The 16,843-nt window shown below is 37.8% G+C and overlaps 1 protein-coding gene across 3 annotated transcripts in view; it reads right to left on the bottom strand.

Moving 5' to 3' along the window:
* Positions 1-6,896: 6,896 nt before the first annotated feature.
* The window catches only part of EPC2 (enhancer of polycomb homolog 2), a 134,054-nt gene continuing 124,107 nt past the window's right edge, over positions 6,897-16,843 (bottom strand). For 2 of the 3 annotated variants that reach the window (XM_080670743.1, XM_080670741.1), the window contains 4 exons: positions 13,080-13,216; positions 10,351-10,510; positions 9,094-9,427; positions 6,897-8,162 (listed from right to left, as the gene is read on the bottom strand). In XM_080670743.1, the coding sequence (XP_080526869.1) occupies positions 8,090-8,162; positions 9,094-9,427; positions 10,351-10,510; positions 13,080-13,216 (704 nt within the window). In that variant the 3' untranslated portion in view covers positions 6,897-8,089. The remainder of the gene's footprint in view (positions 8,163-9,093; positions 9,428-10,350; positions 10,511-13,079; positions 13,217-16,843) is intronic. The other variant, XM_080670742.1, reaches the window with a different exon arrangement.

Below are 16,843 nucleotides of genomic sequence, written 5' to 3' on the forward strand. Positions count from 1 at the left end.
ACATGAAACTGTGTTTAGTGATCATCATGTTTTGGTTTAAAATAACAATAAAAATGAAATATAACAAGGAAATCCCTTGACTCTGTTTGATGGCTCTAATTGCTATTTGTTCCCTTATTTATTCAACAAATATTTCAGCAACTACCATGTGCCAGGGTCTATGCCCAGCGCAGGAAATACAACAGAAAACAGTCCCTGTCATCATGAGGCTCATGAAGGGAGTAGTAAACAAACAATTGAAATTATTTCCTTCATATCATCAACAGATAAGGGGCCGGGACAGAGAATGACAGAGGGGGAAGGCCAGGGAACCAACAGCTCTCTGGAGGGGTCCTCAAGGCCTAACATAGGCAGAGAGGAGAATTCTAGGCAGAAGGGATGTCCATGTACAAAAGCACCAAGGCAGGAAATCCGTTGTTCAAGTCAGGACCAAGGTCCTCCAATGAGGCTCGCATGTGCTGAGGCCAGGAAGTAATACAGGATGCGTTTGGAGAGGAAGCCAGAACAAGACACAGAAGATCTTGCAAGTCATGGTGGAAATTCAGATTTTTAGTGTAAATCGGGAGCAATGGGGAAGGTTTTAGGAGACTATTGAGACAGTCTGACTGTTAAGGGCTATTTGCTCCCATGTGAACGGATGGAAATGGGCAAGAATGGAAGCAGTGGGGGTGGGGGAGTGGGGGGTGCCATGAGGCTGTTGTAGTGCAAAGGATGTCCATGGTGTAGACAAGGTGGTGGTCATCTGAACAAGGGGAAAAATGGATGGGCCTAACATATTTTGGAGCTCATGTCAAAGACTTGATGGATTGTATTGGGTAGATGTGGGGGCGAGGAAGGGAAGAATCAAGATGATTCTTAGGTTGCCCTAGCTGATTTGCCTCAGTGCTTAGAGCATCTGCCTGTGGACTGAAGGGTCCCGGGTTCGATTCTGGTCAAGGGCACATGCCCGGGTTGCAGGCTCGATCCCCAGTAGGGGATGTGCAGGAGGGAGATCTCATCAATACTTCATTTCTATTTCTCTCTCAGTCTCCTTCCCTCTCTAAAAAATAATCAATTGAAACATTTTTTTTTTTTTTTTAAAGTGGGTGACTAGTCCCTTGCGGGGAACAATTCTGTCTCGGAGCATATTGATGTTCTGGTGTGATTTGGGAACTTAGATTGCTTGAAATGGGAAGGTGTGAGGTATATTTATGAATTGCTGTAGAGAATTTAAATAACCACAATTTTAATCTGTGATGAACTGCACGACAAATTTTTTCAAGCACATGATCTCAAAACCTTAAAAGAGCAAGGAACTGCATTTGTTATATGGCAGCAATTGTCAACCTTTTTTTTTTTTTTTAAACTCATGGCATACAAAAACTAATTACTAAAAATCCTATAGCACACCAAAAGATATATATTTTGCCAATCTGACAAAAAATATAGGTATAATTTTGATTCATTCACCCCAGACAGCTATTGTTGTGTTGGCTGTTGTCATTTTTAAATTTGACAATCTAAGGGAAAGTATCTAAATAGTCAGATGTTGCATGATTTAAAAATTCTTTAGGCAAACTGGTTGGAAATCACTGTTACAAGCAATTCTTCAAAGTCAGTACTATGGAGCCATGGAGCTTTCTCAGTGAGAGGCATTCTCTGTATTCCATTGGAGCTAATGGGACTCAGGGAAATAATTTATCCCTCCTTATTTTTCAGCTAAGGAAATAAATTCTGAACTTTCAGTACAGTTACTCGTCCACTGTCACAACCAGTAAATAGAAAGATCAGACTAGTCATTCCCAACCTTAGCTGCAATGAACAAACACCATCTGGTGAACTTACAAACACAAACACAATCAACCAACTCTACAGCAAATAAACAGAAGGACTAATACCAACAAAGAATAATTTTTAAAATTAGTAATTAAAAAAATCTTAAAGAAGTAAAAAACATTCCATTTTTGGAAATTCAACCAGCCTGGGATGAGACTCACACACCTGTACCTGTGATGGTGAGAAGCACCCAGGTAGGACTTTAACCCAGAATTTCTGATCAGGTCATTCTCCACTTTTTACCTCACTGCTAAACCCTCATCACCTGTTATTTCCTTCCCAACCAAAACCACTCATTTCTATCCACTGGCACTGTACCTCTGCAGAGTTCTTCCAAAGGAAGTTAGAAAACTCCCTGGGTTTCCAGATTCCGTCCCCCCGCCCCCCTGGATGGCTACCCTGTCCCTTCTCTGCCCCCACCTGCCCCACCTGCCCCCGGCTTCATCGATGCTAAGGTTCTGCTGCTCAGTTTCCTTCCTTCTGGTCTATTCTTGCTAGCTGATCTCATCCACTTGTTTCCACATGGCTTTTCTGCTGCTGATGGGCAGGCTTATCTCCAGACTGGACCTCACCTCCTCCCTGACATCCAGGACTGTGGAATTTATGGTTCACAAAGTAGCACAATGTTTGCACTAGAGAGTACCTTCAATTGTTTCTTTATAGTAGAAGACTGGTGAGTGGTAGTGGGATGGAGTTGATCCAATTATTGATATGTGGCAGACACACCCTGGAGTAACCCTAATATTCCCATCTCTTAGTATCTAAGCCTTCCCTCCCTTTGAGTTTAAGGCCTGTGACTTGTTTCTAATAAAATAGGGCAGAAGGAAAAGGACTTCACGGGATGTAAGGTCCTCAATCAGTTGACTGCATCAATCACAGATCAGGCTGCACAGGCCTGACCTAATCAGATACACCCTTTATGAGGTCCAGGCCTTCCCTGAAGCAAGAGACTTCACACACAGCGGAAACACTCCCCCACTGCCAGCTTTGAAGAAGCAAATTGCTACAAATTCTACAGCCACAGGAAGTGAATTGTCTACAACCAGAGGGAGTTTAGAAGTGAATCCTTCCCTACTTGAGCCTCCAGATAGAACACAGAGCCGATGCCACCTGGATTTCTGCCTTGTGCTACGCTAGACTCTTCACCCACATTACATGTTGTACCAATTTATTATTCAGCAGCAGATAACTAATAATGTTTTATGTTAAAAGCCGAAATCCTGGTCCTGGCCCATGTGGCTCAGTTGGTTGGGCATTGTCCAGTGCACTGAAAGGTTGCCAGTTCAATTCCCAGAGCACATGCCCAGGTTGTGGGCTTGATCCCTGGTAGGGGGCGTGAAGGAGGCAGCCTATCGATGTTTCATGCTCACATCGATGTTTCTTTTCTTACTCTCCCTAGAAATTAGTAACTAAGAATCTTAAAGAAGTAAAAAACAAAACAACAAAACACACATAAAAGCTGAAATCCTGCATCTTGGTTTTCCCTAATTTGGGCTCACTTAGGCTGACCAAAATCTACTCATGACAGTGAGAAGAGCACATAAGACAGGCATTAGTAAGACAAGGAGCTGTGTGTGCCCACGACCTTCAGTGGCCCTGGGACTGAGCAGAGGAAGAACATGTCATTGTATACACTAATGGAAGGTTTTCAACATTGGTAAATTTAAAATGTCAGTACTCTATGATCAAACTAATAGTTTGTATATGGAAGGTGAAAGAATTTTCTTTCTGTGATTGGGGTTGGTCTCTTGCTCTGGCAGTGAAACGTGACTGCAGAATCCTAGCCTTCCTTGAGAATAACAGGTGTTCATTCTGAGGCAGGGTCAATGCTCTGAGGTATCTTGTCATCTTCTTGACCTGCCATGTTCCTCTGATCAGTCAGCCAGGGAAGTTTTGTTCAAATATGCAATGCTCCGACAAGGAAGATTTCATGGACTCTTATTCTTGATATGACATAAAGAATTCCATTTCAAGATTTTTCTGAAAAGCAAGGGAGCCAGCAGGGGAGTGGGAGGGGGAGGGGAAATCGGATTCCTGCAGCACTGGAGCTGGCAGAGATGTTGGAGGTTACCTAATTCCACTCACCAGTCCTATGATACAAGTTTGGAGATAGGAAGGCGATAAAATCAGGCAATTAAATGGCAGAGGCATTAAAACCCAGCTCAACAAATTCTCTGCTAGTCTAGCACCCTGTGTTGTCTGTCTGGTTCCCCGTTGATGCCTCCTCCAAAAAATATTAATTCCTGTGTCCTTCTGAGACTTGTTGTCACTGAAGTTGGTTAGAATTATTAGTTCTGCCCAAGCTCAGCGGCATTACACACAGACAACTGTCCACACTCTAGTCAGCCTTGATGACATTAATGACTAAAAGAAGTTGTCTAGACTGTATCTGTCTTCGATCTCACATCATTTACTTCCTTGGTGAGAAACCAATGACACGAGGGCCATACCTCCACCTCCACCAAGCTTGTCTGTGTGGCCTCCTTTCTGGAGTTCCAGGAAATTTTGCTTATTTTACAGATAGGAACACCAAGGTCCAGAAAGGGCAAAACTCAGCCACACCCTGGCCCAGACCCAGCTCCCAGTGCCTTGTGTTGAGAGCTTGAGCATTTACCGGCTAGGTCTGACAGAACAGAAACTAGTTTGGGTTTGCCAGGCAGATGGCTAGGAGCCAGTTGGATCTAATGCACTCAGTCTGGGAAGTAAAAAGCCGACATTAAGTGCCTGGTGGTGGAAGAGGGGGAGGGTGTTTTCTAAATAAATTTTAAAACCCTGCTACAGATGCTGCCAATAAGTGGACTAAAGATACAGTAAGTACTTCTTTGAAGAGCATTTCTTTCACATTAAAGATGGATGCAATGGCTTGAGAGTGTTGACTACCTAAGTTTAATTCCTGGCTCAGTAACTTACCAGCTATATGACCTGGGGCAAGTTATCTAACTTCTCTAAACTTCACTTTCTACAACTGTTGTTAGGACTAAATGAACAATCACTGGGAGAGAACTCCACATGCTCCATGATGCTAGCTATTGTTCTGTGGTTAGTGATTAAAACATCACTTGTCTTACAGGATAAAGTAGTCACAATTACTTGAGATATCCTTAGACTTCTGAAATTTAATTTGCCATGGCAGTTAAGGGACAAAACATTTCAGTCAAAAGTGTATTACTACTGATCAACAAAATTTGATTAAAAAAAAAGAGCATTATACTCAAACACAGCAGTATTTACTAGGGAGAAGTTTCTGAAATGTTAGCCCTCCTTACTGCCCTCCCACTCCCCGCCAAAAAACAACCTTGGTAATAAAAAACATTAAGCATAGTTGCAAATACTGTATTACCTATTTTTTAAAAAGAATCTGTGTGAATTATATTTACATATATATCCTATCTAATAAAAGGGTAACATGCAAATTAACTGTCACTCTTGTCACAAAGGTGGCGGTGCCCATAGCCACAAGATGGGCCTAAGCCATCATGGCTCTCAGATTGGAGAGGGTGCAGGTTGGGCTGAGGGACCCACCCCCCGTAAACGAATTTCGTGCACCGGGCCTCTAGTATATATAATTTTAAATGTGCCCTCCAGGTATTCCCCCCCTCCCTTGGACTTCTGCAAAAGATATGCAACACATGGTGAAATATATTTAGAGCTACCGTCATAATCCCTGGGCATAATGATGATCTTCAATTACTAGGAAAGGAAGGGTATTTACTCTCTTTAGGAAGGTGGAAGACTAGTTTATAAATACTTTTATCTATACTGAATTACAAGATATCCCAAGCACAGGAGAGTTACCCCTTTGTTTAAAACAAATAAACAAACAAACAAGCAAACGAACAGACCTACTACTCCATAAAAAAAATCCTGCAAGGACTCCAGGAGCTTACTGAATTACAAGTACCAAGACTAGTTTCCTCAGAAAACCAAGAGAGAGAGAGAGAGAGAGAGAGAGAGAGAGAGAGAGAGAGAGAGAGAGAGAGAGAAAGAGAGAGAGAGAGAGAGAGGTATTGTCCAGGGAGGGCCATGCAAAACTAAACTATTCTTCAATTTAGTAAGGTGAAAATAAGTATCTGTCATGAAAGTTTTTGAAATATGTGTCCAAGTAACTGAAATGCCATCCATGAAATAGTTACAACCACCAAAATAATGAAGGCTTATTTTTCTATTTTACTTCAAAAGGAACAAATAAATTGTGTCATCAGTCTGATAAATTCTGGATTTGTCACATCTCCAGAAACTGTACAAATGGATAGTTCTTTTCTTTTACTTAAATTATTTTTTAACATGTATATCACATAAGGCAAATTCACTTCATGCTTTGCTTTAGTAAAATGGAAAAAAAAGCTTTCTCCAAAATTGGCACTAACGTTATTTTAAGTTCTTAATAACGAAGAGTTACATTCAACTACAAGCAGAATGAAAACAGTCATGATACATATCAAACAAAATGATTTCCTTTATATCATCAGCAATGAGAACTCCAGAGGTAGAATGGCAGAAACGAGCATGGATCCTATCAGGTCACAACCAATGAAGAAATTAAATTTATTTATTTTTCTATGGTTTTGCCCATAAATTGCTTTACACATTTAAGACCTGAATAAAAACCACTCTCAGCAGAAATCTTGGCCCATTAATTCAACTGACATATCAATTTACAACTTTTAGAACTGCAGATATAAAAAATGTAAAATATAAAATTATGTAAGTTTGAAATGGTTTTAATCATATTCATTAAAAATATTTACATTTCCCAGAACTTACTTGACAAAACGCCCTTGCAATATAATTCTACTCTAAACTTCTATTTATAAAATGAGGCTCATTTATGAGATTTCAATGAATGTTATACTGCAAATTACTTACATTTGTAAAATATTTCAAGAACTTTTCATATCAAAGGTAGTTTATATTGGATTATCTGAAACCCAATAGTGCCCACAGATGAGCTCCTTATAGTTCTTTTCATTAATGCTTGGAAAGCACTGTGAAAATGAAAAGTGCTGTTAAGTGCTATCGTCTCCCTTAAATTTTACTGACACTGTGTGCACATTGTGAAATAAACACATATGCAGCATGGCCATGTTTTGATATGTATTTTTATTTCCCTGCAGTTTTCACTTATCAAGAACAAGTAACAGGGAAAGTTGTCTGAACTAGTGCATAAACAAACATTCTGAAACACCACTACACGTATCTAATTTACAAGAACCGTATAAAAAAAGTCACTAAAACACTACACTATGAAGGTGTCCAACGCTTACAGTCAGACTTTTTCCAACCCGTTACTTGCCTTGTAGCCACAGGAAAACTCTCCAAAATTGAAAAGACAATCTTGCCACAACCCTCCCCCCTCCCAACACCTGGGATGGCTCGATATCTAGACTTCCAATAATTATTGCAATGATATAATAATGCAATACATACCTGGTAAAATACCCTTTATGTGGTGTGTTACAGTTTTAAAGCCAGTTAAAATATGCAGTCTTCAGATAAAATGTAATCCTTGAAAAATTTTCTTATCTGCACAGTTTAAATGTGCTAGATGCATAATTTTTCCTAGTCCTTTTTTCTGTGTAATTATTTTTTATAAACTGGTATTATAAATAGAAATATACATTCAAAATATATGGAAAAGTGAGTTACTACATTAAATTTGCATGTATCGATCCATCCCTTTCCCCTGCACAGTAATAGAAAATACTATTTTGCCTTGAACTTCATATTTGACAGTGAAATGCCACTAAAGTATTTACCAAAAAGTCCATCTAGTCAAATTGTGAAACAAAATGAACCAAGTGAAAACTTTACAGTTCCTTTAGAAAAAAATTACAAGAATTTCATTTCCTAGCTATGAATCTTTAACGTTTTAGACACAAAGTTGGATTTATTTTTACAAGATACAAAATGTAAACATGGCAAAATAAATAGTTAAAACAAGTGATGTAGGATCCCATTTCATGCTCATGATCCCATTAAAGAATTATTTTTTTAAATCCATTCAGTTGCAAATTCAAGTGCAAAAGCATGATGATGAATATCTACTATTCAAGTAACAGAAATAATATTGATGATACAAATAAACTATTTTACAAGGTAGTGATTTTCCCGATTTTACAAAATATACATCATATATGGATTACACATCCGATATACTGTAGTCCATTTAGGTCCATGGTTAACCTCTGTGATCCACAGAGTGTCGCCTTTTGCATTCAGCTGGAATATGAATGACTGCACACCATCAGCACAGGTCAAAGCCACATGTTTTAGGTTATGTCACTTCCATAGCTACTGTTGTCTCTGCTATTCCATTTAAACCCAATCTTTCTGGTTCATGGTTCTCTCTATAATAAGGCAAAGAGTAAAATAAACATTAACACTCTCTAGTATTTACAGATACCTTTTTATGTACTATAACTAAACACGTACTTCCCAAGAACATTTCCCACTTTTATAATATCTATACAGGAATGAGAAAAAGTTTCCTTCGGCTAAGAAATCCTATTAGTTCCTAATTACTTGATTATAATTATTTACTTAGGAAACAAAAATAATTTAACATAAATTTCAGTAGAAGCCAGTGATAAATTACTTATGCAATATATAACATAGGACAATCCAAGTTTTTACAATAGGTGGAGCTTATGATGCTCCAAAACAATGATCATTAGGAGCACAATATTAAATTACTTTCTACTGTAGTTATCTTTTCAGCTTCAAGGTCATGTAGTTATTCACCCATGCAAATCAATTTTTTTAATTCATTGTTCTCATGTATTAGTTTCACAGAAAGAAGATAATATTTAGTTAATCCCAGAATATTATCAATTTTAATATATACATAGAATAATTTACTTTCCTCTTGTGTTTAATGTTGAAGAAAACACAAATGTGATTGGAAAATTAAGCTCTGACATGGATGTTAATAACAACTCTAATCCTCCAGACTGTTTAAACTACTAGTAAGCCCTATAAGAGTAACTGAAGTTTCTAAAATGGGCTCTGTGATATATCTCTTTTGGTTTGATGGTTCCCAATTTGATGTGGTTTTCTCCTGTTTTTATAATTTTGGCTGGCATTTAAACACTGCAGTAGTGACCTCAAACAAATAATAAGTCAAAGCACTTTACACTAAGCAGATATTCAGTATCTGTTGAAAAGCAAGCCAATCAACAGACATCTATTACTTGAGCAGTAAAAAAAAAAAGTCTTTTCCTCCCTCAGAGTAGCCAGCAGAAAGGGATAGAATGATGCCTGAAACAAGCACACACACACCTTGCTATGCTGCTGATGGCACTGCTAGGAGTAACCTTTGGCACTCTGTCCATACTGGCAGCAACTGTGGCAAGTTTTAAGGCTGTTGGCGATGGTGCTGAAGTCCGTGTATTGATATGCACATTGACTGGAGAAACAACACTGACGTTATTGAGGTGCACTGCATTTGTCAGGCAAGAACTGTTCATGGGAAGTGTTGGAGGACTGCTTGTGCACAAGGCTGGGATTAAGTGATTTGTAGTGGTGTGGCCAACTGTCCTTACAAGTTGTACGGCTGAAATCCCTGGGCTGGATGATAAAGCCATATTGGTGGAGTATAATGTTTTAGAGGTTCCTGAAGGAGGAAAAAAAAATCATTCAATTTATGTCATGAGACATTAATTAAACTCTTAAAAAGATTTTAATAATAAAAATATATGCAAACATTTGTAATCTAATTAAATACCATGTCAACTTTCCACATAATGGCCTCTCAAAAAGGCATTAAAGACAGCTTCTGATTAGTAAGGACAACATACGCACCTGTTACAACCCCAAAGACAAAGACACCCTCTTTCTACATAAAAGGGCTTTGCAAAGTATTCTGTTGCCTCCATATTTGGAAATTGTATAAGAGGACAGAGCGGTCCATTATGGAGGCTGAGGGCAGGGGAAGACTATAGTTGGATTTCTATTAGAATGGATACATGTAAGAACATCAGTAAGGAGAAGCAATCAGGATTGTGGATGCATGCCAAAGCAAGTGAAAATCCTAAAGTTAGAGCAGTAGTTGAAGGATGTTAAGAACAGCAAGTGTCTGAGGACTCAGGGTAGTAAGAAGCAGACAGGGTTTCAGAGCAATGTTGTACTTCAAGAGGAGTCAGAGAAAGCAGGCCTACGAGTATGTAAAACCGAGGAGGTAAACTCATTTCAATCTTATTGATCATCCTGCACGGAATTTCGTCTTTTTAACAAAGCATGGATAATTCAGCGGTGGTGGTTAGTGATTAGCTTGATGCATTTCCTAAGATGTGAGGCAACTGACAGGACATGGATAGAACCAGGCAGGGTAGAGTGTCACACAGGTAGATATCCAGTGGGTGTGGTACAAAAGATATAGGAAGCAGGCTCTATTTGAATTCTAAAAAACATCCAGCTGTTCCACCACTCATTATCCACAGAAGACGTTTCCCCTTGGATTTAAAAACAAAAACCATACCTCAAATCACCGAGTTACAACTCTGAGCTAGTAAGTAACACATGAAACCACAGGCTTACCTGAAGGCTGGACAACACCGTTTATGTTGTTGTGCCCAGTGTTCTGTTCCTTGGCCGACTCACTGCGACTGGGAACAGGTGCACTGACCACTGCAGATGCAGCAAAGTGGGCGCTGGCTGAGTCAAGTGTTTTAGACATACAGTCAGAGGTGCTTGAGCCCTGTAAAATGAACAAAATTAAACCCAATTTTTTTTAGATGTGATTCCACGAACTTATTAAGAAATGGGCAAAACCCAAGAAGAGGCTGTTGCTTTTTCATACGGAACAGTTACAAGTGTTTAGATTAAGAGACAGAGGGCTCTGGTCCTGACCTGTGTTGCTAGGTGGTTAGAAAGTCGGACATACACTAAAGGGTCATGGGTTTGATTCCCGGACAAGGGCACGTACTTGGGTTGCCGGTTCACTCCCCACACCTGAGGCATGTGTCAGGCAACCAATTGATATCTCTCGCTCACATTGATGCTTCTTTCTCTCCCTCTACCTCTCCTCTGAAAAAGCAATGGGAAAAACAACCTCTGGTGAGGATTAACAAAAACAAACAAACAAACAAAAAAAAGAGACAGTTCCAGGGCTTCATAGACTATTTTTGGCATATGAAGCAGAGAAGTGACTAAAAACTGAAAAGTAACTATTTCTCAGAAAGAACTAGGGGATTAAAAAAACCCAAACCTTTAATACTCTATACATTTTTTCTAATTAAGTGTTAATGAATGCCTTTAAAAATACTTGACAATCTTGATACTATGAGCAAAATAAAATCAGAGATGACTAACAGTCACCTTTGTCACACTGTAAAAAAACATGTCTTGGCCTAATCCTGGAGTAGGCTGAAAACACTTCAGGCTGGTTACCCAAGAGACTACGAAAAAGCAAATAAAAAGGCAAGTTTAACGGCATTTACTATTTTTAAAAATTTATCTTTATTGTTGAGAGTATTACAGACGTCCCCCATTGCCCTCCTCCACTCCAGGCCTTCACGGCACTATTGTCTGTGTCCATGAACTATGCATATATGCATATAAGTTTCTTTGGTTAATCTCTTCCCCACTGCCCCTTCCCTCTGAGATTCATCAGTCTGTTGCATGCTTCCATGTCTCTGGAGCTATTTGTTCATCAATTTATTTTGTTCATTAGGTTCCACAGATAAGTGAGATCATGTGATATTTGTCTTTCTCTGACTGGCTTATTTCGTTTAGCATAACATTCTCCAGGTCCCTCCATGCTATCTCAAAGGGATGATCTTTTTTTATAGCCGTATAGTATTCCATTGTGTAAATGTACCACTGCTTTTTAATCCATTCATCTACTGATGAGTACCTGAGCTGTTTTCAGATCTTAGCTATTGTAAATAAAGCTGCTATGAACATAGGGGTGCAGATAGTCTTTCTGATTGGTGTTTTCAGGATTCGTGGATATATTCCTAGGAGTGGGATCACTGGGTTCAAAGGCAGCTCCATTTTCAATTTTTTGAGGAAACTCCATACTATTTTTCATAGTGGTGGCACCAGTTTGTATTCCCTAGGGTTCCTTTTTCTCCACATCCTCACCAGCACTTGTTTGTTGATTTGTTGATAGTAGCCATTCTGGCCAGTGTGAGGTGATTCCTCATTAGAGTTTAATTTGCATCTCTCTGATGATTAGTGACACTGAGCATTTTTCCATATGTCCTTTGGCCATCTGTATGTCCTCTTTGGAGAAGTGTCTACTTAGGTTCTTTGAATGGCATTTGCTCTTGATTCTGTATAAAACTGGTAGCTATTACTAACAGCCAACAACCCTAGAATGTGGGCCAGTCCCAAATCCACCAGGATGATAGCGGAGTGTTAAGGAGTCCCAGGGTGACTGAGATTTTCATGTTGCTGGACATGGGATCTCAAGGTTGGTGTACTGACCTTTTGAGAATGAGCTGAACTACTATGGGCAGATGCTGGCCTGAGATATAACAAACTGAGTTAATTTCATTATTATTTTAGAATTATTTTTTAGAATTATGGTGCAACAAAATTTAAGACCTAAAACACTGGGTTTATTTTTTCAGATGGCTCAAATCTGAAATACACTTCTCAGTTTTCTTTTTAGTGGTTTAAACAACAGAAATTCATTGTCATACAGTTTCCGAGGCCAAAAGTCCAAAATGAGTCTACAGGGCTCATCTCAAGGTGTTGAAAGCTTTTCTCTTCTGGCAATTATAATTTTATCAGGTATTTTTGTTCTTATCCATAGTGTCTTCATTTAATGGTGCTTATGGACCTCACCTGGTGGCATTATTTTCTTCAGGGAAATATGATTCAAGAAAATATGTTTAGAGTTAATGCACAATTCAAGAGAAGTAAACACCTTTCAGCTTGGGGCACAACCACATGGCACTAGCGGTTAGGAAAGTTAGTGCTTAAAAAAAAATTTTTTTTTTTGGGGGGGGGACAGTAAGGGTTGGGGGATAATGGTTCTAAAAGTATGCAATTGCTTTTACAAATTCTCAATAACCCTTCAAAACATTTCTTCCTAAATTAAAAATATCCTATTTGGTTCTAATGCACCTCTCATAAAATATGAACTGGTCACTTAAAATTAAAATTATGTAAATTAACTAAAAAGACACTTAGAGGTTTGATCTTTAAAATCAAGAGTGGCAATATCAAGATTATTTCCTCTGACTTGACTACAAGTGAACAGGACTATAATGATGAGAGAAAGGAAGAGAAATAAGCGTGGTTAAAGACAGGCTTACCTGTGCTTTTGGATGTGTCTGTTGCGAGGAATGCTGAGATTGCTGTTTTTGCTGAAGCTGAGCAAGTTGCTGCCTTTGCATTTGAACTAGCTGCTGTTGATGTGTCTGAAACTGCTCTTCTGTGATACCCCCTGTTACTGATAAAGAACATTAATTTCAGAAGTATGCTTAAAAGTTCTTTTAACAACACAAATAAAACACAACATAAATTTATTCCACAATTAAGATGAAAAGCAATTATAAACCACAATATACATCATCAGCAAAGAATCCAATAAAAATGACAAGTCTTTCAGCAAAAGTGGCTTATGCTAACATCCATGACCTTAGGCTAAAAGTTCCTATATTTTTTACCATATAACATACCTCTGATATGAGAATTCTATCATTTATTCAGACTCATTATCTGTGATCACTCTTAATTCTCTACACTGTGTTAACTACAATGAGAAAACTTTGATTTATTAGTGTAAATAATATTAAGGCTAAGTTAAGTTATAGCCATAATAAGAACACAGGACCATCTGTAATAATGTAATTGGTTCTGATTGCTGGTTTTCATCTATGACAATACGAAAATACCTTTTTTTAAAAAAATTACAAATCAGAGTGGAAGACAATGATGTTCATTTTACATAACCATTAACCAGCAATTTTCAACCTTTTTCATCTCATGGCACACATAAACTAATTACTAAAAGTCTTTGGCACACCAAAAAATTACATTAATTTTTTAATTTTTATTTTTTATTAAATTTTTTTTAATCTGACAAAAAATAGGTATAATTTTGATTCATTCACACTGGACGGCTATTGTGTTGGCTTTTGTCATTTATTTATTTGACAATGTAAGGAAAAGAGGTCAGTGGTCCTGACCAGTTAGGTATTGCATGTTTTAAAATTCTTGCAGCACACTGGTTGAAAATCACTGCCATAAACCATAGCTCAAGCCAATAGATTAGCTGTCTGAAATAAGTCCTATCTATAAAAATATGGGCTAGAAATTGGAGAGGTATTCAGAAAATTCAAGATACAATGTTTCCTCAGATAGAACTGGTTATGCTGTAACCAACTGTATTAAAAGTTAGTAATTTAAAATAAAAGCAAGGCATCTAAAACTTTTGTTGAAAAGATTAGCTAAGTAAAAGTAATATAAGAAACATTTTTCTCAAACAAACGTATACAAACTTTCATATTTAAGTAGCTCACTGATAAAATGATTTAGGACACAAAGCTATTTCCATAGCAGTTACTATGTTATTCGAGTCAAGAAATATTAAATCATATCAGAATATATGTACTACTAGAGTAATTTTGTTTTTGTTTTTTTTTAGTTAATTTTGAGAGAGAAAGAGAGAGAGAGAGAGAGAGAAGAGGGGAAAGGGGGAGTGTAGAGAGAGAGAGAGAGGGAGAAAGATTTCTTGCTCCACTTATTTATGCATTCATTGGTTGTTTCTTGTATTTGTATGTGCCCTGACCGGGATCTAATCTGCAACCTTGGCATATTGGGACCATGCTGTAATCCAGCGGTCACCAACCTTTCGGACCTTAGGGATCACCAGTGGTCCGCAGCTGTTCTAATCAACTGGGCTACCCAGCCAGGGCTGCTCTATTTTTCTTTATTGCTTTCCTCTCCCCCAACTACTTCTCTCAGTCAACAAGTATATACTATCTATTGTGATGCAGAGTGCTGTATTGAGTTAAGCGTGACTATAGGAAAAAATAAATTAAGAAGAAGGTCCCTGCTATGACGTCCTATAGGGTAGTTGGGAAGAACAGATACTTATAAAGAAATACCAACTAATAAATGTGTCAACCTTTAAATGCAATCGAGCAATCTAATCAATATAACCTAAAGAAGTTTACATAGGAGATAGACCCTTAACCTAGCTTACTTAACTAGTCCCCAAAGTATTCTGTATAGTAGGATCACAAATGGAAAATAAAAAAAATTCTGTTGGTTAATCAGATATATAATAAATTATACATAGTATAGTCTATTTTGTATGAAAAGGGAGTTAGGCATCAGAGATGAACAAAGCTTTAATATGTCTTCATTACTATTCCACAACAATTAAAAAAAAAATCCTCACCCGAGGATGTTTATTGATTTGAAAGGTGGTGGGGAGGAGTGGTGCTGGGGGAGGGGGAGAGGGGGAGGGGGAGGGAGAGAGAGAGAGAGAGAGAGAGAGAGAGAGAGAGAGAGAGAGAGAGAGAGAGAGAGAGAGAGAGAGAAGTATCTACCTCAACCAGTTGCCTCCCATATGTGCCACGAGGGGGTCGGGGGAGGGGGCCTTGAACCCAAAACCTAGGTATGGTCCTGACCAGGAATTGAACCCATGACCTTTTGGTTTACAGATCCATGCTTCAACCAACTGAGCCTCACGGGCCAGGGCTTCCACAATTCTAACCATCATTAAAACGTGTATTAGACAATGAGGGGAAAACAGTTCTTACACAGATAGCAATTTTATTTTCAGAAGATTAAAAAGCCTCGGGCTATGATAATGCTCACTAAAATGTTAACATTACCTGTATTTTTGAAGTACACATTAGTTATCTTACTGAATTACCAACAAAATCAAATGTCTTTCTTTGCACATATTAAATTCACTGCAAGTGCTCTATTTTTAAATGGAAAATAATAATTTTAATTCTAAATGTACAATCTTCAAAATCAAATGAAAATATGAAGTATTCATGAATTTCCAGCTGTTTGAAAACCTTGGGAAAGATGAAAAATAGTTTATTAGATACAAAGGCAGGAAGGAAAATTTCACCCCCAAAAAATCTGTTTAGTCCTGTATGTGTAAGGAGTGTATCAATTAAAAAAAAAGATTGACTTGGAATCTGGTGTTAACATGGTCCACTCCTCAAATCCAGTATTATGCTTGTCCAGAGCTAAGGGTTATATTGTGGTAAAAAGCTGAGTCAGTGGTTAACTTTAAGTGAATATAACGAAGAATCAAACGAAGAATATACTTTTAGTGGCTATTTTAAAATTAAAGAGAAATGAGGATAATGAGTAACTTTTCTGTTTCCAAAATATTTTAAGTCAGACAGTCATAAAATCTTACTAATTCAGAATAAAGTATATACTAAATTAGTAGAAAGAAGTAAGTGTACTTTTTTAAATTAAAATAATTACTTTTGGTTGGTAGTCCATGACAAACAAAGTATTGCTAATTATAGGTATTCAACTTGCTTTTATGAATAATCATTTATATATACAAAAAAGGAATGCTGATAGAATTGCCCATTTTGGGGGCTATGTCTACTTATTGCTCTGTTGAGAACCATTAGTTTGCTCAGGAACCCCATATTGTTTCCTAGAAAACTCAGGATACAATATATTCTCAGATGTATCTCCAACCAAAGAGCAACCCAATTATTCAAATTAATGGTCAGTGTTTCCCAATTTTTTAAACTTAAGCTGACTGATTCTCATTCTTGTTCGATTACTGGTTGAGAATTTAATATAATATGCTTTAAAAATTTACATTCATTGTTGTTTCTCTTCTCTCTCACCTCAAACTTAGTATATTATATCGATTCCTGTTACCTAGCATCTTCTTTACTATAAGGTGCTTGTGCTTGAAACAAGCTGAAGTTCCTCATTCAGAATTTTCTAGAGCATTGTTTAGTGTTATTGCAACTCTTTAGACAAAAATAGCAACTAGTACCATGACTCAAACAAAATATCCTTTGTAACTGACTCACTTTCCTTTTGTTAGGGTGAATGGAAAATGGTAAGAAATGTATGG

Source organism: Plecotus auritus, assembly GCF_963455305.1.
Source record: "Plecotus auritus genome assembly, chromosome: 5".
Lineage (NCBI taxonomy): Eukaryota > Metazoa > Chordata > Mammalia > Chiroptera > Vespertilionidae > Plecotus > Plecotus auritus.